This window comes from Salmo trutta, chromosome 13, assembly GCF_901001165.1.
Source record: "Salmo trutta chromosome 13, fSalTru1.1, whole genome shotgun sequence".
NCBI classification, from domain to species: Eukaryota; Metazoa; Chordata; class Actinopteri; order Salmoniformes; family Salmonidae; genus Salmo; species Salmo trutta.
In genome coordinates this window covers 74,631,586-74,657,811 of record NC_042969.1, presented here as the reverse complement: position 1 = coordinate 74,657,811, position 26,226 = coordinate 74,631,586, and the positions used below count along the sequence as shown (strand labels likewise).

General features: G+C 46.5%; 1 protein-coding gene across 6 annotated transcripts in view; it reads right to left on the bottom strand.

Moving 5' to 3' along the window:
• Positions 1 to 266: 266 nt before the first annotated feature.
• Positions 267 to 26,226, bottom strand: part of LOC115206528 (paired box protein Pax-3-like) — a 45,172-nt gene continuing 19,212 nt past the window's right edge. For 4 of the 6 annotated variants that reach the window (XM_029773628.1, XM_029773625.1, XM_029773622.1 and 1 more), the window contains exons 5-9: positions 12,785 to 12,984; positions 6,293 to 6,458; positions 5,889 to 6,100; positions 2,353 to 2,635; positions 267 to 1,019 (exon numbers count right to left, since the gene is read on the bottom strand). In XM_029773628.1, coding sequence (XP_029629488.1) covers positions 985 to 1,019; positions 2,353 to 2,635; positions 5,889 to 6,100; positions 6,293 to 6,458; positions 12,785 to 12,984 — 896 coding nt within the window. In that variant the 3' untranslated portion in view covers positions 267 to 984. Of the gene's footprint in view, positions 1,020 to 2,347; positions 2,636 to 5,888; positions 6,101 to 6,292; positions 6,459 to 12,784; positions 12,985 to 26,226 lie in introns of all 6 variants that reach the window. The other 2 variants (XM_029773626.1, XM_029773623.1) reach the window with 1 other exon arrangement.

The following is a 26,226-nucleotide window of genomic DNA, read 5'->3' as shown; positions in this document are numbered from 1 at the left end:
ACGGAATGTTTAAAAACACTGAGCATTTAGCATAATGAAGGGAACAGAACAGCTGTACTATACATTACAGGTCTGTTTATGAGGATGTATCAAAGCTTCCTCTTCCAATGACAAATGTTTTTTTTTACACGTTTGTTTGTTTGTTTGTTCCTCGGTCTATGGTTGGAATATTGTGTTCATTCCACTCTTTGTGTGGGAAGGAATCTTCTGGAACAAAACATATCAAATAAATGCAACGTCAAATAAATCCCAACAAAAGCCTGTTATTTTTTCCATCAAGTAGCTTTCATTCAGAGATAAATAGAATGAATCTGTATTCATTTGTCCCTACGGCAAACATGTCAACTGACTCACAGCTCTAAGGCCGCTACTAAGTCTGTTACTATACAGTCTGGTTGTGCTCTTCCACAGGCCTGTGGACGATGTTTTACCCCAACCAGGCCTCTGCTCCTGGGCTGTGCTGTGGGTCTATGTGGGCTAGTCCTCCACGGTCCTCCTGGTCAAAGTTGGCACCCAATGTTGGGTAGACCACATCACAGGCAAGGGAATGTACCCAGTGGCATCTCTGTCAGTCATCAACAGACATGAATCTAAGTTCATGTGTTTCTTTGTTTTGGCCTTAAATTCCTCTCTATCATTGTCATTTTAACTATAATCTCTCTTCCATTATTTTCATCAAGTGTGAAGGAACAGATCATTGTTGAGGGAATAGATTACATAAAGAGCCCCCTCAGTCTCAACATATGCAGTACACATGTCCCTGGTGGAGACTGGGTTGGGCCAGAGGTGGAGACTGGGTTGGGCCAAAGGTGGAGACTGGGTTGGGCCAAAGGTGGAGACTGGGTTGGGCCAGAGGTGGAGACTATGTTGGGCAAGAGGTGGAGACTGGGTTGGGCCAAAGGTGGAGACTATGTTGGGCCAGAGGTGGAGACTGGGTTGGGCCGGAGGTGGAGGTGGTGGGGGGTCACTTAGAGGGGCAGATCCTCAGGTGATCTCAGGTCTCAGATAATGAAGGGCACCTAAAAGGAAAACAGAAGAGCATGAGACTAAGTTATGAGTTATCCTCAATTAAACATAAAGAGGGTGATGATCACTGACAGAAATAAAGAGGGTTTGAACAATGGGAGCAGCATTATCATGGTGATCAGTCTAACAGTGCAGCGGCAGTGTGTGTGTGTGTGTGTGTGTGTGTGTGTGTGTGTGTGTGTGTGTGTGTGTGTGTGTGTGTGTGTGTGTGTGTGGTCTAGAGAGGGGAAGTGGGCAGACTTGATATCAGTCCCATTGAGACTGGGTTAGGCTTGACACTAGAGGCCCAGTACCAGTGAATCTGGGACAGTGTTCAATACTGCTTCCCCAGCTGACCTCAGCAGGCCCACACCACACACCTGTTTCAAATTGCCGCCCTGCCAGAGGATATTAGGATCCTTCCACCCCCCAGAAAATACCTTTTCCCATTCTACAGACCTAACCGCACACGGTATCCAGTCTCTGTGATTAATGACATCAAGATGTAGTCCCTCTGATGGGGTGTGTGTGTGTGTGTGTGTGTGTGTGTGTGTGTGGTGTGTGTGTGTGTGTGTGTGTGTGTGTGTGTGTGTGTGTGTGTGTGTGTGTGTGTGTGTGTCTTTTCTGTCCACTTACATATTTCTTAAAGATATTTCATTAAGCATTTATTTCTCTCGGATATTAGGTTAAATATTCCCTCGATACCTGCAGTCCTTTTTAAAGCCGTAGCAGACTGGTGTCTTTGCTTTGAAGGGCGAGGTTGCTGCGAGGTCGAGGGACTGGCCTGATTGGGTGACCCGTACAGGTCGCCCCCCACAGAGGGAAATTGAAAACTGCAGGGTGCTCTAATCACTGCTGAACGCATGTGGATGATGTCGGTTTTTGAGAGTTACATGAAGGTTTGTTTGATGTCAGAGTTAACCTTAGTAAAATGTTAATGTGAACTGAAGGGCCTCCTCACGGTTAAACAAGCCTCCCATAAGGAAACGATCCAGGAGACACTATCTTACACTATTAGTACTGTTTCATAGGAACGAACTGAATTGCTGACAGGCGAGGCGAGGTGAGCTACAGTATACTAAAGGACAGTATGTTCCAAAATACTCAGTGTTACTTCAGGGATAGGATCAAACAACTTATCCAGTCTGAAACCCTGCTGTTTTCATTGGATGGAAACACGTAATGTGAACACTGCTAGAGTCCTATTAACACATTTGTCCTTTGTCAATGTATCGGTGCAGTAGACTTAAGAGCTGTGAAAGGTTAAGGCGGCTACAGTTGATATGATTGGAGAGATATCTTCTTAAGTGTTTAAGTGGTAATAAAAGTGAGCGATATTGACCTTACTTTGTCCGTGGTACTGCCCATACTGGTAGGAAGCCACAGGGTCCACGCTGTAGGCAGGAGCGCTGTAGGAGGACGGGCAGTAGGACTGGGAGTTGGGCAGCGAGGGGAGACTGGGGATGTTGGGGACACTGGACAGGCCCTCCAGACCCTTGATGTGCTCCAGACGCTGGGAGCAGCTGGCCCCCATGCCCCCGGGGGGCTCCAGGCCTCCTGTCAGGGGGGAGAGGGCATAGTCACTCTGGGGCTGGTGGGGCACCCCGCCTGGGTTCAACAGACCCATCACCTGGAGAGAGAGGGAGGGAGAGGAAGGGAGGATGAGTGTTATTGACGTGACGTTATTGACGTTCCATTCAGATAGGTGGTTAAGTGATTTATGTATCATCCCAACCCCCATCTATAACACATACCAACACAGCCTAACTCACCTGGAGAGAGAGGGAGGGAGAGGAAGGGAGGATGAGTGTTATTGACGTGACGTTATTGACGTTCCATTCAGATAGGTGGTTAAGTGATTTATGTATCATTCCAACCCCCATCTATAACACATACCAACACAGCCTAACTCAGACAGGAAGTTCCCTTCCACTGACATCAAAACCCTTCCACCAGGCCTTCCCAGACAGGCAGAGATAGCTCCACAGAGGAAGAATTAACCAATTTGTCTTAGAACTCCACTTATTTGGAAATTCCCTCCTGTCGCCGCTCCAAAAAGCAAAGGATGAGATAAAGACTTATCGCCAAAGATGTCCCAACACAGATAACATGGTAGACCTTTAGAAGCAGAGAGAAAAACCTTTGGACCACAACAGACAAGCTGCAGACAAACAGGCTAGGCTTTGACCTGTTATTGATTAGCTGCCCGATAATCGAATTTGGGGGAATATTTCTTGGCGAGCGAAGGACGGAAAAGAGCCATAGGGTGTTGTTATAGAGGAGGTTCGGACAGAACGAGCAGATAACAAACCCTCACTAACTTTATCTGGATGGATAAGAAAGAAATTTCAACAAAGTGTCTAATAAACAGATAATTGCTATGACTCAAGATCATCTCACTGGATACCAATGTGACCACTTTAAACCTCCCTACCTCTAAATGCATCAAATCCCTCTAAACAGAGACCTGTAGCCTCTGTCGATGTCCTAATGAAAAGCAGGTTCGCTGCATGTTGGGCTCTTCTGGCCCTATAAGTGACATATTATTCTACATCCACACACACAGATGGTCCCGCTTAAGTCATTTCCCAGGCAGGGGACAGAGGAGCCCATGTTGATTTTGAGAGGGGAGTTGTGTTTCTCGACCACAGTAACATTTTCCCAAAAAATGACCTGCGTTTTGGAACACTCTGGTTAAACAGAAAAAGCATATGGACGGATGGCGTGGTCGATCTCTCCAAGAAACTACAGCTTTCAAAAATGCTATACCTCTCTCTTTCTCGCTCTCTTTCTTTCTCTCTCTTTCTCTATCTCTCTCTCTTTCTTCTCTCCTTGTCTTTTTAGTGTGACATGCTGGGCTTTGCCGGGGTGTTCCATGTTGGAACGTTGCCGTGTCCAGCGGCCCCAAATCAGCGTGTCCAGGAAAAGTCGGACAGCAGAGGAGAGCCGGGGAAGAATGTCAGAATGGGGGAAGTCTGAGGCATACAGGACATTCCTGCTTCTCTCATACAATATAACGTATGTACAAATAAATTAGGACTTGACTTTCATACTGAGGAATGTGGAGACAAACATTGTAAGATAGCAATCATGAGAAGCCTCCCTGGTGGCTTAACGGTTTGTGTGTGTGTGTGTGTGTGTGTGTGTGTGTGTGTGTGTGTGTGTGTGTGTGTGTGTGTGTGTGCGTGCGTGCGTGCGTGCGTGCGTGCGTGTGTGCGCGCGCGTGCGTGTGTGTTTCCTTGATTTCCCAAGGTAGCTGCGTATGGACTGCGTAAGAGAGGGAGGTGTAGATAAACATAAAGAAAGTCTTAACAGAGATTCAGGGAGGGGTAGTTTCCCATGAACCTTAAAACACACACGCTCACACATATATTATGGTTGTCATACAGAAGCCCTGCCCGTGGAATCTTGACAAACACCCTTGAAGAGGACGAGGTGTGTTCCTTACAAATGGAAAACATGTGGGGGTCAGGCACCCCATTTATCAGGGAGAGAGAGAGAGGAGATGAGGGGTGTTCGATTTGTAGAATTGTGTGTTGTGCCAACATGTATCAAAAGTTCTCCACATCTTGCATGCAAATAATAAGTATCAATCCATCTTAGTTTCTACATAGAGTAGGCCTAGTTGATCTTCGATATACAGTCTTCATAACCAATTTATAAATTAAAGACCCATCCAATTTAAGTCAATTCATAATTTAAACTAATAAGGACTATACATTCCTACATTCCACACACGTACAATTTTTTTTAGCTAGCCTGCACCAATTATATAGGTAACAAAACATGGGAAGTAATCTACATAAATTACACACATAATTCAATTTATATTCGGTAGTAATCAATTTGAACACTGGAACCTTGATTTATTACTGTGCCAAAGCGCGAGGATATTATGCGCGTGTTGATGGGCTAAAGCACGGGAAGATTTAGAGGCAATGACGAAGAGACTGGAAGCAAAAGTATATTTGCCCTACTGCAACAGAAAAATACTGAATATTGTCTAAAAATATTTAGTATTTGGAAAAGTTTTTCAAGACAAAAAGCCCGACTGAGGTGGTTAGTGCCTCCACAATGACTGGTAAGAAATGACGAGACGACAATACATTTTCTTTGATAGACGATATCTTCCCGTCGTTATGGCTTAGCCTATTCATTGTCATTTATATCAATTGAACACATTTCAGTAGATTAAACTGAACAAAATAAATGTCTCACAAATTACCATCAAGTATTTTAAACGTTCATCAATAATGTCAAACATTTCAAATGTTTCCCTTTCCCACCATGTGACCTGTGTAATGTCATTTTTGCATACTGTCTAACCATGCCAGCCTCTCCAGTCATTCATCCTTCATGTCCATATTGTCACACTCTCTAAAGTGACCCTGAAGCACTGTGTGTGTGTGTGTGTGTGTGTGTGTGTGTGTGTGTGTGTGTGTGTGTGTGTGTGTGTGTGTGTGTGTGTGTGTGTGTGTGTGTGTGTGTGTGTGGGTCTGACTTTGAGCAGCTGAAATCTCATTTTCTGCTTGTTAGGACAGCCCTTAATGTTTAGGTAAAGGGACGACAAGCCTCATGCCTGTATAATTGGCCATAATTGTCTTTTCAGTTTTAATTTGTCTCATCTTCTCCTCATTCATTTGTCCTCCTCTGTGTCCGTCCTCTGTCCTTTTCAAGTCCTTTCACTTCACCTCTCCCCACCTCCCGACATAGATAAGAGTATGAACTCTGTGTGTGTGTGTGTGTGTGTGTGTGTGTGTGTGTGTGTGTGTGTGTGTGTGTGTGTGTGTGTGTGTGTGTGTGTGTGTGTGTGTGTGTGTGTGTGTGTGTGTGTGTACGTGTACGTGTCTGTGTGTGTAGATCCGTAGCTCTGTTTGACTCACCTGGGAAGAGAGGCCGTTGCTGATGGCAGGATTCATGGGAGGGCCTCCTGACGTGACGAAGCTGTCGGAGTAGCCTGAGAAGCTGTGGCGTCCAGAGGCCAGGCAGTAAGCAGACCCCCCATCCTGTCCTCCCCCTCCTGAACTCTGGTGGTGGCCTGAGGATGGGGGCAGGGGCTGGGGCCGGTGCAGCGTGCTGGCCTGCTCCGACACCGCTAAGGGAAGGACAAATAGAAAAGAAGAACTTACCATTTACATATATTGTCTCTCAATTGACAGATTATTACATTGTAGTCAATATTTAACAATTTGCTAATCAAGCTCAATTGTCTGAACTCTGAGAGCAATAGCTGTATATCTGAAACACACAGGATGTTTAGCCTGTGGCCTTGTTTACAGTGTCCCACCTTGTGATATGGATGAAGGGGGATACGGGCTGTCAGACAGCTGATAAGGGGAGAGACTGGACATGGCAGAGGGCGGGAAGCCCCCAGGGATCAGGTGATTAAAGGTCATGAGCTGACTAGCTCCAGCCTGCTTCCTCCATCGGGCTCTTCTGTTACTGAACCACACCTGGAGAAAGAGGAAAATATGACATGATATCTTACATTGTCTTAAACATACATTCCCATATATACAGTGCATTCGGAAAGTATTCAGACCCCTTGACATTTTCCACATTTTGTTAAGTTACAGCCTTACATAAAATGAATTAAATGGAGAAAAAAATCCTTAGCTATCAAGACAGAATACCTCATAATGACAAACCTAAAACAGGTTTTTAGAAATGTGTGCAAATGTATGAAATAAAAACAGAAATACTTTATTTACATAAGTATTCAGACCCTTTCTATGACACTCAAAATTGAGCTCAGGTGCATCCTGTTTCCATTGATCATCCATGAGATGTTTCTACAGCTTGATTGGAGTCCACCTGTGGTAAATTCAATTGATTGGACATGATTTTGAAAGGCACACACCTGTCTATATAAAGTCCCACAGTTGACAGTGCATGTCAGAGCAAAAACCAAGCCATGAGGTCGAAGGAATTGTCCGTATATATCTTGGGAAGGGTACGAAAAAACTTCTGCAGCATTGAAGGTCCCAAGAACACAGTGGCCTCCATCATTCTTAAATGGAAGAAGTTTGCAACCACCAAGACTCTTCCTAGAGCTGACCGCCCGGCCAAACTGAGTAATCGGGGGAGAAGGGCCTTGGTCAGGGAGGTGACCAAGAACCCAATGGTCACTCTGACAGACCTCAGAGTTTCTCTGTGGAAATGGTAGAACCTTACAGAAGGACAACCATCTCTGCAGCACTCCAACAATCAGGCCTTTATGGTAGAGTGGCCAGATGGAAGCCACTGCTCAATAAAAAGCACATGACAGCCCGCTTGGAGTTTGCTAAAAGGCACCTAAAGATGCTCAAACCATGAGAAACAAGATTCTCTGGTCTGATGAAACCAAGCTTGAACTCTTTGGCCTGAATGTCAAGCATCACGTCTGGAGGAAACCTGGCACCATCCATACTCATGAAACATGGTGGTGGCATCATCATGCTGTGGGGATGCTTTTCAGCGGCAGGGACTGGGAGACCAGTCAGGATCGAGAGAAAGATGAACGGAGCAAAGTACAGAGATTCTTGATGAAAACCTGCTCCAGAGAGCTCAGGACCTCAGACTGGGGCAAAGGTTCACCTTCCAAAAGGACAATGACCCTAAGCACACAGCCAAGACAAGGCAGGAGTGGCTTCGGGACAAGTCTCTGAACGTTCATGAGTGGCCCAGCCCGGACTTGAACCCGATCGAACATCTCTGGAGAGACCTGAAAATAGCTGTGCAGCAACGCTCCCCATCCAACCTGACAGAGCTTGAGAGGATCTGCAGAGAAGAATGGAAGAAACTCCCCAAATACAGGTGTGTCAAGCTTGTGGCGTCATACCCAAGAAGACTCAATGCTGTAATCGCTGCCAACGGTGCTTCAACAAAGTACTGAGTAAACGGTCTGAATACTTATATAAGTGTGATATTTCCGCGGGTTTTTTACTTATAAAGTAGCAAAAAAATCCCCAAAAATGTTCTTGCTTTGTCATTATTGTGTGTAGATTGATGAGATAAACATTTTTTTACACATTTTAGAATAAGGCTGTAATGTAATAAAATGTGGAAAAAGTCAAGGGGTCTGAATACTTTCCGAAGACACTGTATTAATGGTTACTGACTGTAATTTGTGCATATGTGTATATCTCTCTCTATGAGTCAATATGTTTTTGTCTGACTGCATTTTTTTAGTTTCTGATTTCTATGTGTGTGTGTGAGTGTGTGTGTGTGTGTGTGTGTGTGTGTGTGTGTGTGTGTGTGTGTGTGTGTGTGTGTGTGTGTGTGTGTGTGTGTGTGTGTGTGTGTGTGTGTGTGTGTGCGTGTGTGTGTGCGTGCGTGTGCGTGCGTGCGTGTGTGTGTGTGTGTGTGTGTGTCTAAACCCTGTGTGTTATTGTCTGAGTGTTTGTGTGTGTGTGTCGGGGTCATGTGTTCCTCTCCAGACCTGCCCATGTGACTACTGGCTGCATCTAACAAGGCTCTCTCTATCTCCACATCTCATGCCTCACCACAGGAACATCATTTAAACATAGCAACACAACACAATTTACATTGTCCCCCCACCCCTATAAATTCCTCGAACTATAAATTAGCTCTGATGGTCAGCCCTGTCAGCCCTGTTCCATAGCCATAAAGTCACCCAAAGCTTCAAGTACTGTAGTTAATGAGAATAAGACAATTGTAGTGGAGGACTGTGCTTGCCTCAAAACTCATCTATTCCAACTAACTCTCACAGTCTCACTTCAGAATTAAGCGTTCATCTACAGTTGAAGTCGGAAGATTACATACACCTTAGCCAAATACATTGAAACTCAGTTTTTTACCATTTTTTTTAAACATTTAATACTAGTAAAAATTCCCTGTCTTAGGTCAGTTAGGATCACCACTTTATTTTAAGTATGTGAAATGTCAGAACGACTCCAATACCTTGACTTTGTTGTCCTTAAGCCATTTTACCACAACTTTGGAAGTATGCTTGGGGTCATTGTCCATTTGGAAGACCCGTTTGCGACTAAGCTTTAACTTCCCTGGGCTAGGTGGGACGCTTGCTAGTCAACAGCCAGTGGAATCGCGTGGCGCGAAATACAAATACCTCAAAAATGCTATAACTTCAATTTCTCAAACATATGACTATTTTACACCATTTTAAAGACAAGACTCTTGTTAATGAGGGAAATAAGTATTTGACCCCCTCTCCATCAGAAAGATTTATGGCTCCCCCCGCCATAAAAAAGCCAGACTACGGTTTGCAACTGCACATGGGGACAAAGATCATACTTTTTTGGAGAAATGTCCTCTCGTCTGATGAAACAAAAATAGAACTGTTTGGCCATAATGACCATTTTATGTTTGGAGGAAAAAGGGGGAGGCTTGCAAGCCGAAGAACACCATCCCAACCGTGAAGCATGGGGGTGGCAGCATCATGTTGTGGGGGTGCTTTGCTGCAGGAGGGACTGGTGCTATTCATAAAATAGATGGCATCATGAGAAAGTGAACATTTACGTGGATATATTGAAGCAACATCTCAAGACATCAGTCAGGAAGTCAAAGGTTGGTCGCAAACGGGTCTTCCAAATGGACAAGGACCCCAAGCATACTTCCAAAGTTGTGGCAAAATGGCTTAAGGATAACAAAGTCAAGGTATTGGAGTGGCCATCACAAAGCCCTGACCTCAATCCCATAGAAAATGCATTCACATACAAAGATTAAATATTCACTTACTTTTTGAAAATCTTCCACTGATTTGTCATCCAAAGGGACCCAGCTATAACATGTAGTGTTGTTTTGTTAGATAAAATCTATTTTTATATCCCAAAAAGTCTGTTTAGTTGGCGCCATCGATTTGAGTAATCCACTTGTTCAACTTGTAGAGAAATGAATCCGACAATCTACGCCTAAACTTTGTTTCAACCAGTCAAAATACGTTTGTATTTACTCATCAGACAACCTAAAATGTAATCAAACTATAAAATTTAGCTCAGAAAGAAGTTTGTTCAATAGGAAACCGATTTTAACAGTTGCGCAACTTCGTCATGGTGCGCAAAAACACGGATTTCCAAGACAGTGTCCTCTTACAAAAACTGTTATTTCTTATTCGTTTTTGAAGTTACAAGCCTGAAACCTACATAGACTGCTGACACCCTATGGAAGCAATAGGAATTGCATCCAGGGAGCTATTTTACAATATGACCTTTCTCTTGCATTTCTAAGAGGATGGTCTCTCAAAAAACAAAACTTCCGGTTGGTTTTTCTTTGGATTTTCTCCTACCATATCTATTGTGTTATATTCTCCTACATTATTTTAACATTTCTACAAACTTCAAAGTGTTTTCTTTCCAATGGTACCAATTATATGCATATCCTGGCTTCAGGGCCTGAGCTACAGGCAATTTACTTTGGGCATGCCATTCAGGCGGAAATGGAGATAAAAGGGGCATAGCCCACTTTTGAGAAATCCCGCTATGCCCTCCGACAACTCATGAAACAGGCAAAGTGTCAATACAAGACTAAGATTGAATCCTACTACACCGGCTATGACACTTGTTGGATGTGGCAGTGCTTGCAAACTATTATGGACTATAAAGGGAAGCACAACCGTGAGCTGCCCAGTGACACAAGCCTACCAAATGAGCTAAATTACTTCTATGCTCGCTTCGAGGCAAGCAACACTGAAGTATGCATAAGAGCATCAGCTGTTCCGGACAACTGTGTGATCACGCTCTCGTAGCCAATGTGAGTAAGACCTTTAAAAAGGTCAACCTTCCCAAGGCCGCAGGGACAGACAGATTACCAGGACGTGGATCCCGAGCATGAGCTGACCAACTGGCAAGTGTCTTCACTGACATTTTCAACCTGTCCCTGATGTTTCAAGCAGACCACCATAGTCCCTGTGCACAAAAACACCAAGGTAACCTGCCTAAATGACTACAGACCTGTAGCACTCACGGCTGTAGCCATGAAGTGCTTTGAAAGGCTGGTCATTGGCTCACATCAACACCATTATCCCAGAAACCCTAGACCCACTCCAATTTGCATACCGCCACAACAGATCCACAGATGATGGAATCTCTATTGCACTCTACACTGCCCTTTCCCACCTGGACAAAAGGAACACCTATGTGAGAATGGATGTTCATTGACTACAGCTCAGCGTTAAAACCATAGTGCCCTCAAAGCTCATCACTTAGCTAAGGATCCTGGGACTAAACACGTCCCTCTGCAACTGGATCCTGGACTTCCTGATGGGCCACCCCCAGGTGGTAAGGGTAGGTAACAACACATCTGCCAAGCTGATCCTCAACACGGGGCTGCTCAGCGGTGCGTGCTCAGTCCCCTCCTGAACTCCCTGTTCACCCATGACTGCATGGCCAACCACAACTCCAACACCATCATTACGTTTGCAGACAACACAACAGTGGTAGGCCTGATCACCGACAACAATGAGACAGCCTTTAAGGAGGAGGTCAGAGACCTGGCAGTGTTATGCCAAGATAAAAACCTATCCCTCAATGTGATCAAGACACATGAGATTATGTGGACTACAGGAAAAGGAGGGCCGAGCACGCCCCCATTCTCATCGACGGCGTTGTAGTGTAGCAGATTGAGAGCTTCAAGTTCCTTGGTGTCCACATCACCAATTAACTATTATGGTCCAAACACAGCTGCACCATCGAGAGCATCCTGACTGGTTACATCACCACCTGGTATGGCAACTGCTCAGCCTCCGACCTGCTAGGCACTACAGAGGCTAGTGCGTATGGCCCAGTACATTACTGGTACCAAGCTTCCTGCCATCCAGGACCTCTATACCAGGCGGTGTCAGAGGAAGGCCCTAAAAATTGCCAAAGTCTCCAGCCACCCTAGTCATAGACTGTTCTCTCTGCTAACACAAGGCAAGGAGTACCGGAGCGCCAAGTCTAGGTCCAAAAGGCTTCTTAACAGCTTCTATCCCCAAGCCATAAGACTCCTGAACAGCTAATCAAATGGCTACCCTGACTATTTGCCCCCCTCCCCCCCATTTGTACGCTGCTGTTACTCTCTGTTTATTATCTATGCATAGTCACTTTATCTCTACCTACATGTACATATTGCCTCAATTACCTCGACTAACCTGTGCCCCCGCACATTGACTCTGTACCGGTACCCCCTGTATATAGCCTCGCTACTTAAATCTTAAGGTTAGGCATTAACTCCGAATAGTTGTGGTAAGGGTTAAGGTTTGGGATAGGCTTAAAACAAAAATCTCAAAAGCAACTATCGCTATCGCTCTATCGCTGGATTCAAACTTGCAACTTTTGGAATAAGTGGCCGGTTTCCACATCATCTTCCAGCATCTTCAGACATGGATGGACGTCAAATAGTGACTTGTATCACGTGTGACCTGGCTTATCCATTCACAGGGACAGAGCGGATAAATGAACCCATCCATATCAATAAATTAACATTTAACTCAACAGGCCCCCTTCTCCTCTGAACAGTATGGGGGGGATGTGGTTGGCTGCTGCTGCTGAGAGTCGGTGTTGTGTGACTGGCGGGACTCATGTTGATTCCATATGTAATAGCCCCATGCTGGGCCCGATACAGCCTCCATACGGGAGCTGTTGTGGGGAATTTTCTGGGCCGTAGATCAGAGCTGGGCCTGCATATTGGACCCCTGGGAACACAGGATGAAGGGGCAGGCCAGAAATGTGTGTGTGTGCGCGCGTGTGTGTGTGTGTGTGTGTGTGCAGTGCATGTGTGAGTGTGTGGATGTGTGTGATGTGTGATAAAGAGTGTGTGTGTGTGTGATGTACGTGTTGTCTACCTGAACTCTGGCCTCTGTGAGTTTGGCTCTCTGAGCCAGCTCTTCCCTGGTGTAGATGTCAGGGTAGTGTGTTCGTTCGAAGGCTCTCTCCAGCTCATCCAGCTGTTCGGCCGTGAAGGTGGTTCTACTGCGGCGCTGCTTCCTCTTCAGAGGCAGGTCTGGTTCAGACTCCACGTCCGACCCCTCATCTGAGTGGCTCGCTGCTCCAAAAGACAAGAGGTGCACAGTTAGGGCTCTCATTGTGTTAGTACAGTGTCATTATCATAGGTAACAGTTAATGATGTTTTTTTAGAACTAGATTCCGTTAGTCAAGTCCATCGTTGTAATTAATACGTTGTAATTAATAATGTGTTCTTAACTGACTGGACTGGTTTATAGAAAAGTTCAAAATAAATAAATCAGTCTTAAAAACACATCTTCAGTTTCTTATTCTCCTGACTACAGTGATCAAATAGAATGCAGGGAGACCAATAGGGAGAGCCGTCTAGAAAAAGAAGTGTAGTGATTCAGAGTGAGAGTGAAGAACAGAAGGATGAATCCGTCCATCCACTTGAAGTGTGAACTTGTTTGCTTTCCTTTTTGCCCCATGCTATCTGTTTACATAAACCTCTTCAGAGGGGCCACCACCACCCCTCCCAACGCTCCCCATCTCTCCCAATGTTCCCTCTTGTCTTGTGCACCAACAGACTTCCATTCATAGGGGAATTCTGTGTGCTTTTATAAATAATCCCACAGGACAAGGTTCCCGAGGCGTGGCGGCAGTGGGATTGAGAGGACTAAGCGCCACACAAAGGCCTAATTTTGATCCAGGGACCGTTCGTTTTTTAAGGGGGGGAAGGGGGGTCAGTGACGGAGAGAGAGAGTGTCGAGGGGAACCTGCATTGTCTACAGTTGCAGTCTTGCTGGAGCCCCAGTAACGGTTGGGGATGGAGAGAGGGACTGGGCAGCAGCCCCCCATACACCCCCCTCTACACCACTTGCAGGTGCATGCTGGTCTTGTTTGCTCAGAGAGAAACGCCGGCCCTTTAAAAGCTAATTCAGCAGAAGAGGCAGTGAATTGACGAGGCTCTCTAAAGCTACTGCACAGTGGCAACACAGTGGTAACACAGTGGTAACACAGTGGTAACACAGTGGTAGCACAGTGGTAACCCAGGGCAAGGCCAAGCCAGACAAACAGACAGACCCAAGGGCAGGGAGACCCAGAGATCCTAGACTCTCCTCAGGCCAGTGTCCAACGCCCAGCTTTACTATGCCCCTCAGTGTCCCTGCATCTGTCACTGTGCACATTAGCATGCAAAGGCATGTACATTTGTACTAGAGCGGGGCGATTTGGACAAAAATCCTTGCCTGAATTGGCCAAATTGAGGCAATATTGATAAATTGAACGATACGTTTATAACATTAATGTGCACCACAGTTTTTTTTATTATCCTTCAAAGCCATTTTCATACCACAATTTCAAATAATTTCTGAGTAAAAACCTTACAGCAATTGTTTAAATTTAAAATGGTCAAAAAGAAACAGAAATTGCTTCTTAAGCCTGTCTAGAAGTGGTCTAAGTGGGGGTAGGAAAACTGAAAACTAGCTGTTATTGGTAGAAAGGTTTCAACTCTCGGCCAAAACTTCACCCACCAAAACAGGCTGAAATTTCAGGCAATCTTTTCTAACAGCTCTAACAGTAAAAGTATTATCCCAACCTCATAGTGAGGAAATATATACAGTGCCTTCGGAAAGTATTCAGACCCCTTGACTTTTTCCACATTTTGTTATGTTACAGCCTTATTCTAAAATGGATTGATAAAAAAATCCTCAGCAATCTACACACAATACCCCATAATGACAATCAATGGAATTTACCACAGGTGGTCTCCAATCAAGTTGAAGAAACATCTCAAAGATGATCAATGGAAACAGGATGCACCTGAGCTCAATTTATTAAAAATACAATTTACATAAGGATTCAGACCCTTTGCTATGAGACTCGAAATTGAGCTCAGGTGCATCCTGTTTCCATTGATCATCTTTGAGATGTTTCAACATCTTGATTGGAGTCCACCTGTGGTAAATTCAATTGATTGGACATGATTTGGAGTGGCACACACCTGTCTATATAAGGTCCCACAGTTGACAATGCATGTCAGAGCAACAACCAAGCCATGAGGTTGAAGGAATTGTTTGTAGAGCGTCGAGACAGGATTGTGTCAAGGCACAGATCTGGCGAAGGGTACCAAAACATGTCTGTAGCATTGAAGGTCCCCAAGAACACAGTGGCCTCCATCATTCTTAAATGGAAGAAGTTTGGAACCACCAAAACTCTTCCTAGAGCTGGCCGCCCGGCCAAACTGAGTAATCGGGGGAGAAGGGCCTTGGTCAGGGAGGTAACCAAAAACCGATGGTCACTCTGACAGAGCTCCAGAGTTCCTCTGTGGAGATGGGAGAACCTTCCAGAAGGACAACCATCGCTGCAGCCTCCACCAATCAGGCCTTTATGGTAGAGCAGCAGGATGGAAGCCACTCCTCAATAAAAGGCACATGACAGCCCGCTTGGAGTTTGCCAAAAGGCATCTAAAGATGCTCAGACCATGAGAAACAAGATTCTCTGGTCTGATGAAACCAAGATTGAACTCTTTGGCCTGAATGCCAGGCATCACGTCTGGATGAAACCTGGCACCATCCATACCGTGAAGCATGGTGGTGGCATCATCATGCTGTGGGGATGTTTTTCAGCGGCAGGGACTGAGAGACTAGTCAGGATTGAGGGAAAGATTAACAGAACAAAGTACAGAGAGATCCTTGATGAAAACCTGCTCCAGAGAGCTCAGGACCTCAGACTGGGGCGAAGGTTCACCTTCCAACAGGACAACGACCCTAAGCACACAGCCAAGACAACGCAGGACTGGCTTCGGGACAAGTCTCTGAATGTCCTTGAGCGGCCCAGTCAGAGCCCGGACTTGAGCCCGATCAAACATCTCTGGAGAGACCTGAAAATAGCTGTGCAGTAATGCTCCCCATCCAACCTGACAGAACTTGAGATGTTCTGCAGAGAAGAATGGGAGAAACTCCCCAAATACAGGTGTGCTAAGCTTGTAGTCATACCCAAGAAGACTCAAGGCTGTAATTGCTGCCAAAGATGCTTCAACAAAATACTGAGTAAAGGTCTGAATATTTCCATTTTTTGTTTGTAATAAATTTGCAACAATTTCTGAAAACCTTTGTCATTATGGGGTATTGTGTGTAGATTGATGAGGGGAACAAGATATTTAATCAATTTTAGAATAAGGCTGTCACATAACAAAATGTGAAAAAAGTCCAAGGGGTCTGAATACTTCCCTAATGCACTGTATATATAAACCACAGTAAAATCACGTTTTTGACTGGTACTGTATATATAAACAACAGTAAAATCACGTTTTTGACTGGTACTGTATATATAAACCACAGTAAATCACGTTTTTGACTGCACTGGGCCTTTAAACTACTACTACTAGTGTGATGGTTGTACCACCATCAATTGTCCTATTAACAAGCCCCCATATTAGCAAACTTATTTCATTTCAAACTACACATTTCTCTAGTATAGGCTACTTATCATAATGAACGACATCAGCAAAATGCCTGCGATAAATGATTGGTATGGTCGCTGTTGATCATTTTCAGTTTATCGTCTCAGCTCTACTTTGTACACACACACACACACACACACACACACACACACACACACACACACACACACACACACACACACACACACACACACACACACACACACACACACACACACACACACACACACTCTCTCTCTCTCTCTCAGACAGACATTGAAGTGGTCAATGAGTGGAAGCTTCAGCTTGATTGAGTTGGTGTGATATGAGACTTGACAGCTTTTGTATGTCGACTATTCAAGTTAAAGTAAGATCAGTTGTAATACTACTGTGTACTCTGTTCTGAAGCGTATGGGCTGGTTTCCTACCAGGCAGTTCTAGTAGGCCTTTAGCTATTTCAGAACAGAAGTTCATTGAGGCTGGCGCGCCGACTTTGTGTTACACTTAATGAATTCCCTGGAGCAGAGGGGAAGTTTTTGTGCAACACTGTATTAGTTCCCCCTCAGAAGCAACAATAAAATACAAGAAAACCCAAATAGCTTGGGGCTCCTCATGTGAAACTGATCCACTCCCCCCTCAGTGCTTTCCATTCTCAACACCAATGGCAGTAGAATGCATTAAGAGCAAATTGGTAAAGAAACATTAAACAATGTGAGAGAGGGGGAGAGAGAACGAGAAAGGGTAGGGGTTGGGAGAGATGTTGCCTTTGGGTATTTGGGAAGATTATTCTATTTTGCACTTTATCAGAATGCTACCACTTTCTATTTCTGTTTACATTCCCAGATACAGGCCATTCAGCTGCTCCCATCCACACTAAACAGAATCAACATGTAAAATGGCTGCCTGTCACGGTTAAGACCATTATTACATTGAATCAAGAAAGAAACTACAACTTTACTACCTCCAACAGCCTAATGAATTTTTCACTCTGAGTTTCTAGTAGAACAAATCTTTTAATTCCTGAATTCATAACATCCTCAAGCCACATCACTAACCAAACAACAATTGCAAAGACCTATTATTGAGAGGAGGAACCCAGGGGTGGATGGATGGTTTTTAGGTGGTGGTAGTGGCTGGTGGGGTAGCAATTTGGGGTGTGGAGGGGTTGGGGTGGGGGCATTATTTGAAACAGAATTGCTAGTGAAAAACAGAGAGGAGCCTTTGTAGCTTCAGTTCCTGGAGGCTCATAGGGAATGCTTAGTTTCCCCACAGTTACCAGCATGCAACAGCGTTCCAAAGAATTTCACAGGGATTTAGATTCTGGGAATGCCGAGTTGTTATAAAAATCCTTAATTACTTTGGAATTACCTATCGGTTATGACCAGTCTGCTTTGGGGATCCTAGGGAACGTCTTTCAAACTAAGTGTCAGTATGGCATCTCTTTGAGGTTTGCAGTCCCATCTCTCATGTGACAAAACTATTTATACTCTCCCCCATCTCTTTCTCTCCCCCATCTCTCTCTCTCCCCCATCTCTTTCTCTCCCCCATCTCTTTCTCTCCCCCATCTCTCTCTCTCCCCCATCTCTTTCTCTCCCCCATCTCTCTCTCTCCCCCATCTCTCATGTGACAAAACTATTTATACTCTCCCCCATCTCTCTCTCTCCCCCATCTCTCTCTCTCCCCCATCTCTCTCTCTCCCCCATCTCTCTCCATCCCACATCTCTTACTCTCCCCATATCTTTCTCTCCCCCATCTCTCTCTCCCCCATCTCTTTCTCTCCCCATCTCTTTCTCTCCCCAGCTCTCTCTCTCCCCCATCTCTTTCTCTCCCCCATCTCTTTCTCTCCCCATCTCTCTCTCTCCCCATCTCTCTCTCTGCCTACTCTGTCTCTCTCTTTCTCTCCCCCATCTCTTTCTCTCCCCCATCTCTTTCTCTCCCCATCTCTCTCTCTGCCTACTCTGTCTCTCTCTTTCTCTCCCCCATCTCTTTCTCTCCCCATCTCTCTCTCTCCCCCATCTCTCTCTCTGCCTACTCTGTCTCTCAATTTCTCTCCCCCATCTCTTTCTCTCCCCCATCTCTTTCTCTCCCCATCTCTCTCTCTGCCTACTCTGTCTCTCTCTTTCTCTCCCCCATCTCTTTCTCTCCCCATCTCTCTCTCTCCCCCATCTCTCTCTCTGCCTACTCTGTCTCTCAATTTCTCTCCCCCATCTCTTTCTCTCCCCCATCTCTTTCTCACCCCCATCTCTCTCTCTGCCTACTCTGTCTCTCTCTTTCTCTCCCCATCTCTCTGCCTACTCTGTCCCTTTCTCCTCGTCCCCATCTCTCTATCTGCCTACTTTGTCCCTCTCTCCTCGTCCCCATCTCTCTCTCTGCCTACTCTGTCTGTCTCTTTCTTTTCCCCATCTCTCTCTCTGCCTACTCTCTCTCTATTTCTCTTTCCCATCTCTCTCTCTGCCTACTCTCTCTCTCTTTCTCTTCCCCATCTCTCTCTCTGCCTACTCTGTCTGTCTCTTTCTTTTCCCCATCTCTCTCTCTGCCTACTCTCTCTCTATTTCTCTTTCCCATCTCTCTCTCTCTTTCTCTTCCCCACCTCTCTCTCTGCCTACTCTGTCTCTCTCTTTCTTTTCCCCATCTCTCTCTGCCTACTCTGTCTCTCTCTCCTTGTCCCGACCTCGCTCTCTGCCTACTCTGTTTCTCTCTCCTTGTCCCGACCTCGCTCTCTGCCTACTCTCTCTCTCTTTCTCTTCCCCATCTCTCTCTCTGCCTACTCTCTCTCTATTTCTCTTTCCCATCTCTCTCTCTGCCTACTCTGTCTCTCTCTTTCTTTTCCCCATCTCTCTCTGCCTACTCTGTCTCTCTCTCCTTGTCCCCATCTCTCTTTCTGCCTACTCTCTCTCTATTTCTCTTCCCCATCTCTCTCTCTGCCTACTCTGTCTGTCTCTTTCTCTTCCCCATCTCTCTCTCTGCCTACTCTCTCTCTATTTCTCTTTCCCATCTCTCTCTCTGCCTACTCTCTCTCTCTTTCTCTTCCCCATCTCTCTCTCTGCCTACTCTGTCTCTTTCTCTTCCCCATCTCTCTCTCTGCCTACTCTCTCTCTATTTCTCTTCCCCATCTCTCTCTCTGCCTACTCTGTCTCTTTCTCTTCCCCATCTCTCTCTCTGCCTACTCTCTCTCTATTTCTCTTTCCCATCTCTCTCTCTGCCTACTCTCTCTCTCTTTCTCTTCCCCATCTCTCTCTCTGCCTACTCTGTCTGTCTCTTTCTTTTCCCCATCTCTCTCTCTGCCTACTCTCTCTCTATTTCTCTTTCCCATCTCTCTCTCTCTTTCTCTTCCCCACCTCTCTCTCTGCCTACTCTGTCTCTCTCTTTCTTTTCCCCATCTCTCTCTGCCTACTCTGTCTCTCTCTCCTTGTCCCGACCTCTCTCTCTGCCTACTCTGTCTCTCTCTCCTTGTCCCGACCTCTCTCTCTGCCTACTCTGTCTCTCTCTCCTTGTCCCTACCTCTCTCTCTGCCTACTCTGTTTCTCTCTTTCTTTTCCCCATCTCTCTCTCTTTCTCTCTCTTTGTTGCTCTAAGGCTGAGGTCTTTGCTGGCGATTTGCACGCTCCATCTGTGGAATCCGTCATGGCTGCCTCGACCCGCACAGAGGGGCCTGTCACCTGCCCCACGGGGGAGCGGGGGGCACAAAGAGGGCCAGAGAGGGGAGGGGTGGGGGGGGGGTGGGGGGCACAGCTGGGGGGCTCCCCAAAACCTTCCTCTGCAGCCTGGAGGGGACCATGGGAGCACCTGAGGGGTAGAGGAAGGAGGAGGCCTTTGTTGTTCTCCTATTCAAATGTAGGCTACCACAATCAGGCTTCTATGACTGTGCATTTGTGTTGTTGATGTTGTTGTTGCGTGTGTCAGTGTGTTTGTGAAAGAGAGTGTGGGTCTTACAAAGGCATTAGTGTTGTTGTTGTTGTGTGTGTCAGTGTGTTTTTGAGAGAGAGAGCGAGAGAGAGAGAGCGAGAGAGAGGTCACCAAGTGGCGTAGCACACACAGTAGGGGGTTGAAGTGACAAAGGTGTACCTGGTGATACCTCCCCTGCCACCTGTTAACTCCCACTGCTCTCAGTACTCTGCTTCAGAGCAACACAGTCTCTCTCTCACACACACACACACACACACACACACACACACACACACACACACACACACACACACACACACACACACACACACACACACACACACACACACACACACACACACACACACACACACATACACACACAGAGAGACACACACACACACACACAGAGAGAGAGAGAGACACACACACACACACACACACACACACACACAAACACACATGCGCCTAGGCTTCTGTAGACTGTGAAAATTGGTACTGACAGTACATTACATAGACCATCCTTCTGCTTCTAGGTTAATGAGCCTTGTCAGTCCTACGACAACTCTGGTGGTGTGAAGATACACACTCACTCATACACTTATACACTCACACTCACTCATACACTCATACACTCACACTCACTCATACACTCACACTCACTCATACACTCACACTCACTCATACACTCACACTCACTCATACACTTATACACTCACACTCACTCATACACTCACACTCACTCATACACTCATACACTCACACTCACTCATACACTCATACACTCACACTCACTCATTCTCTCATACACTCATTCACTCATACACTCACACTCACTCAGTCACTCACTCACTCACTCATACACTCATACACTCACACTCACTCGCACTCACTCACACACTCACACTCACTCGCACTCACTCACTCGCACTCACTCACTCACACTCACTCACTCACTCACACTCACTCACTCACTCACACTCACTCATGCACTCATACACTCACACTCACTCACTCGCACTCACTCACTCACTCACTCACTCACTCACACTCACTCATACACTCACACTCACTCATACACTCACTCACTCTCACTCACACTCACTCATACACTCATGCACTCACACACTCATACACTCATACACTCATACCCTCACTCATACACACACACTCACTCACTCATACACTCACTCACTCACTCACTCATACACTCCCTCACTCACTCACTCACTCACTCACTCATACACTTACTCACTCATACACTCACTCATAAAGTTTTCCGCGCATTTTAATTTTGACATAGATATTCTGTATTTCGCACATTGGACATACAAACAAATGCATACCAACATATTTAAAGCACACAGCAATGAGTTTACCATTTTCCCCTGACACTACTTTGGTCATTACTCCTGAGTTAAAAATAGTTCCAGGTAAAAAAAAAACATTTGTATTGTATAACAGGATGAATGTGTTTTATATGGCACTGCTGAATAGCCTTTGCAATCAAATTATCCACGAACCCCACATATCTATGTATACATAAACTGTCTTAAAATGTTTTATTCATACTCTAGCTCAACTCTCAAACGTACTTCTCCATGTATTTTGACTTCACCTCAACTGTGAGGGGAGTGGTTTACAGTATGTGTGGATTGGACCCGTAGACTTGCCAGTTTGTAAAACCCCAAAAGACAGTGCAATCCTGGGAGGCACACAGCACATAGCAGCCTGAGCCAAAACAACCTGAGCCCCCCCCCCCCCCCCCCCCCCCCCCCCCCCCCCATTCCCAAGGATGGTAAAGAATAGAGGATTTAACTGAAACAGACTGTGCTCCTGGAAATCAGCTTGGTTTTGTGGGGACTGCGAGTGGGGACAAAAAGGCTTTAAAATGTCCACAGAGAGATGAAGGCGGGGTGCACTGAGTGTATGGAGCTCAGTTTTGGGCATGGTGGGTTGGTGGATGGGTGGAGTTGCTGACCATATGTGTTTCTATTTACACAACCTTCTCATGGTGGTTAATGAACGGATGGCAGGTACAGCCATGGAAGTTCTCTTGGGGTGGTTGGTAAATGAAGAGGGTAACTGAGTCAGTGACATGTGCCCCCCTCCGAAACAAAACAAAAGGCAGAGGAAACAAATGAAGCATTTATTTGGGCAGGGAGTGACGCTGGTCCTTTTCAGGGGCCGGGGGACTAAGTGACTGCCCAACTGCATTAAACAGTACATAGAAGACTGGGCAGATGCCTGAAGGATAATGGTTAACTGACAGCTTATGAGCCCATCTGCGCCTCTCCCATGTTGTTAAAGGAGATGGGGGGTGCTCACTTGACTTGCTAAGGAGGAGCCCCGACCTCTACAGCTGCCCTGTAATTGAGATTGTGTGAAGAACGCTGTGTGTTTGTCTGCACTGTCAACGTGTGTGTGTGTGTGTGTGTGCGTGCGAGCGAGAGAGAGTGCGCGTGAGAAAAATATGTGGTGAGAGAGGAAGCATAACTAATAAATCATAACCTCATCAAGCGTCATGAAAAGAAAGAGTGAAGAAGACAAAGCGACCAAGCTCTCCTCAAACGATGAAAACCTAGAGAGAGAACCTTGAGAGAGAAAACCTCTAGACAGAAAACCTCTAGAAAGAAAAACTTGAGAGAGAGAAAATCTCTAGAGGTTCGAGAGAGAGAGAAGACCTTGAGAGAGAAAACCTCTAGAGAGCAAACCTCTAGACAGAAAAGCGAGAGAGAGAGAGAGAGAGAGAGAGAGAGAGAGAGAGAGAGAGAGAGAGAGTCACGTTCTTCAAAAGGACGGGACCAAAGCGCAGCGTGCGTATAGTTCCACATATTTTATTTTAAAGTGAAACTTAACAAAACAACAAAGACCAAAATAAATGTGCCGTTCGTAGCACACAAATGCACTAAACAAAACAATATCCCACAAAACACAGGTGGGAAAAAGGCTACCTAAATATGATCCCCAATTAGAGGCAACGATTACCAGCTGCCTCTAATTGGGAAACGTACAACTCACCAACATAGAAATACAATGACTAGAACACCCCCCTAGTCACGCTCTGACCTAAACACCATAGAGAACCAAGGACTCTCTATGGTCAGGGCGTGACAGTTCCCCTCCCCCCCAAAGGTGCGGACTCCGGCCGCAAAACCTGAAAACAAATGGGGAGGGTGGGGGGGTGCCTCGGAGGCATCTGGCCATGGAGCTGGGTTGGACGCCATGCCTGGACTGGGCACCGACACAGAGGAAGGCTCCGACCATGGAGCTGGGTTGGCCGCCGTGCCTGGACTGGGCACTGGCGCAGAGGAAGACTTCAGCCCTGGAGCGGAACTGGACGCCATGCCTGGACTGGGCACCGGCGCAGAGGAAGGCTCCTGCCTTGGAGTGGGACTGGACACAGTGCCTGGACTGAGCACCGGCGCAGAGGAAGGCTCCGACCATGGAGCGGGACTGGACGCCGTGCCTGGACTGGGCACCGGCGCAGAGGAAGGCTCCTGCCTTGGAGCGGGACTGGATACCGTGCCTGGACTGGGCACCGGCGCAGAAGAAGGCTCCTGCCATGGAGCGGGACTGGACACCGTGCCTGGACTCCCCGGATCGTTGACCATCACTGGAAGCTCCGGGCCGTTGACCGTCGCTGGAGGCTCCGGGCAGTTGACCGTCGCTGGAGGCTCCGGGCCGTTGACCATCGCTGGAGGGTCCGGGCCGTTGACCGTCGCTGGAGGCTCCGGGCCGTTGACCGTCGCTGGAAGTTCAGAGCTGTGAACCGTCGCTGGAAGCTCCGGACTGTGAACCGTCGCTGGAAGCTCTGGACTGTGAACCATCGCTGGAAGCTCTGGACTGTAAACCGTCGCTGGAGGTTCCTGGCTGTAGAGGCGCACTGGAGGCCTGGTGCGTGGAGCCGGCGCAGGTTGCACCGGACTGGTGACACGCTCTTCAGGGCGAGTGCATGGAGCCGGCACAGGTTGCACTGGACTGGTGACACGCTCTTCAGGGCGAGTGCGTGGAGCCGGCACAGGTTGCACTGGACTGGTGACACGCTCTTCAGGGCGAGTTCGGAGAGCTGGCACAGGCGTCACCGGACTGGTGACACGCACTTCCGGGAGGGTGCGGGGAGCTGGCCCATGACGCACCAGACTGCTGACAGGATCTTCAGGTCGAATGTTGTGCAGAACACACCTGACCAACATCTCTCTCAACTTATCCATTGCCTCCCTGACGGTGTCTGGCTCTTCAGAACGAGTGTGGGGATCCGGCACAGGACATACTGGACTGGGGAGGCCCACTGGAGGACTGGTGCTTGGAACCAGCTCAGGTTTCACCGGACTGATGACACGCTCCTCCAAACGCCTGCGTTTTCGCATACTCCTAGCTAACCACTCTCTCCGGTATCCTTCCTCACACTGTTCCATCGACTCCCAGACGGGCTCTTGCTCTCCCAGCTGGTCAGTCGACCACCCCTCGTGCCCCCCCCCCAAAAAATCTTGGGGTTTCTGTGGCCGCGGTCCCCGGCGTCGTCGCTGTCCTTCCTGCGTCCTCTGAGACTCCCGCCAAGGAGGGGTCTCGTGTCCTCCAATGATCTCCTCCCATGTCCAAAACTCCTTTACCTCATGAACACGCTGCTTGGTCCTTGCCTGGTGGGATATTCTGTCACGTTCTTCAAAAGGACGGGACCAAAGCGCAGTGTGCGTATAGTTCCACATATTTTATTTTAAAGGCAAACTTAACAAAACAACAAAGACCAAAATGAACGTGCCGTTCGTAGCACACAAATGCACTAAACAAAACAATATCCCACAAAACACAGGTGGGGAAAAGGCTACCTAAATATGATCCCCAATTAGAGGCACGATTACCAGCTGCCTCTAATTGGGAACCATACAACTCACCAACATAGAAATACAATGACTAGAACACCCCCCTAGTCACGCTCTGACCTAAACACCAAGGGCTCTCTATGGTCAGGGCGTGACAGAGAGAGAGAAAACCTCGAGAGAGAAAACCTCTAGACAGAAAATCTTGAGAGAGAGAACCTCGAGACAGAAAACCTCTAGACAGAAAAACGTGAGAGAGAGAAAACCCCTAGAGAGCAAACCTCTAGACAGAAGACCTCTAGAGAGCAAACCTCTAGACAGAAAATCTCTAGACAGAAAACCTCAAGACATAAAACCTCTAGACAGAAAACCTCTAGACAGAAAATCTCTAGACAGAAAATCTCAAGACTTAAAACCTATAAACAGAAAACCTATAGAAAGAAAAACTTGAGAGGGAGAAAATCTCGAGAGAGAAGACCTTGAGAGAGAAAACCTCTAGAGAGCAAGCCTCTAGAGAGCAAACCTCTGGAGAGCAAACCTCTAGAGAGCAAACCTCGAGACAGAAAACCTCTAGACAGAAAAACTTGAGAGAGAGAAAACCTCAAGAGAGAAAACCTCTAGACAGAAAACATCTAGACCAGGTATTCCCAAACTGGGGTAGGGGTACGCACAATGCCATTGGGGTTACACCGAATAAAATTGTGAATCACATTATCAAAATCTTCACATTTTTAAACAGTACATTTATATTTTCCAACGGGGCTATACATTTGGGTGAGTTTTTTTTCTGTTGCCTGAGCAGCCTCGTTTCACTGACAAAATCACATTTGTGTTCAGCGAAATAACAATACAATGTCAAATACAGGTAGCCTAGTCAAATAATTAACATCCAATCACATTAACCGCTACTCTTTCGCTGGAAACCTTCACTCTTGTGCAGACATTTCGAAACAAAACATGGCAATTTGAAAAATAAGCCACTGGAGGTTTTTGATCCAGAATAAAGACGACTTTCGAGTAGTAAGACATGTATAAAAGCAACAGATACCATTAATAAGAAGGGTCTAGAAGCGTCTTATATGGTGAGCTACCGAGTGGCTAGGACAGGCAAGCCCCATACTATTGTGGAGGACTTCATTCTTCCTGCTGCCGCAGATATGGCTGGGACAGTGCTGGGGGAAAAGGCCCCAAAACA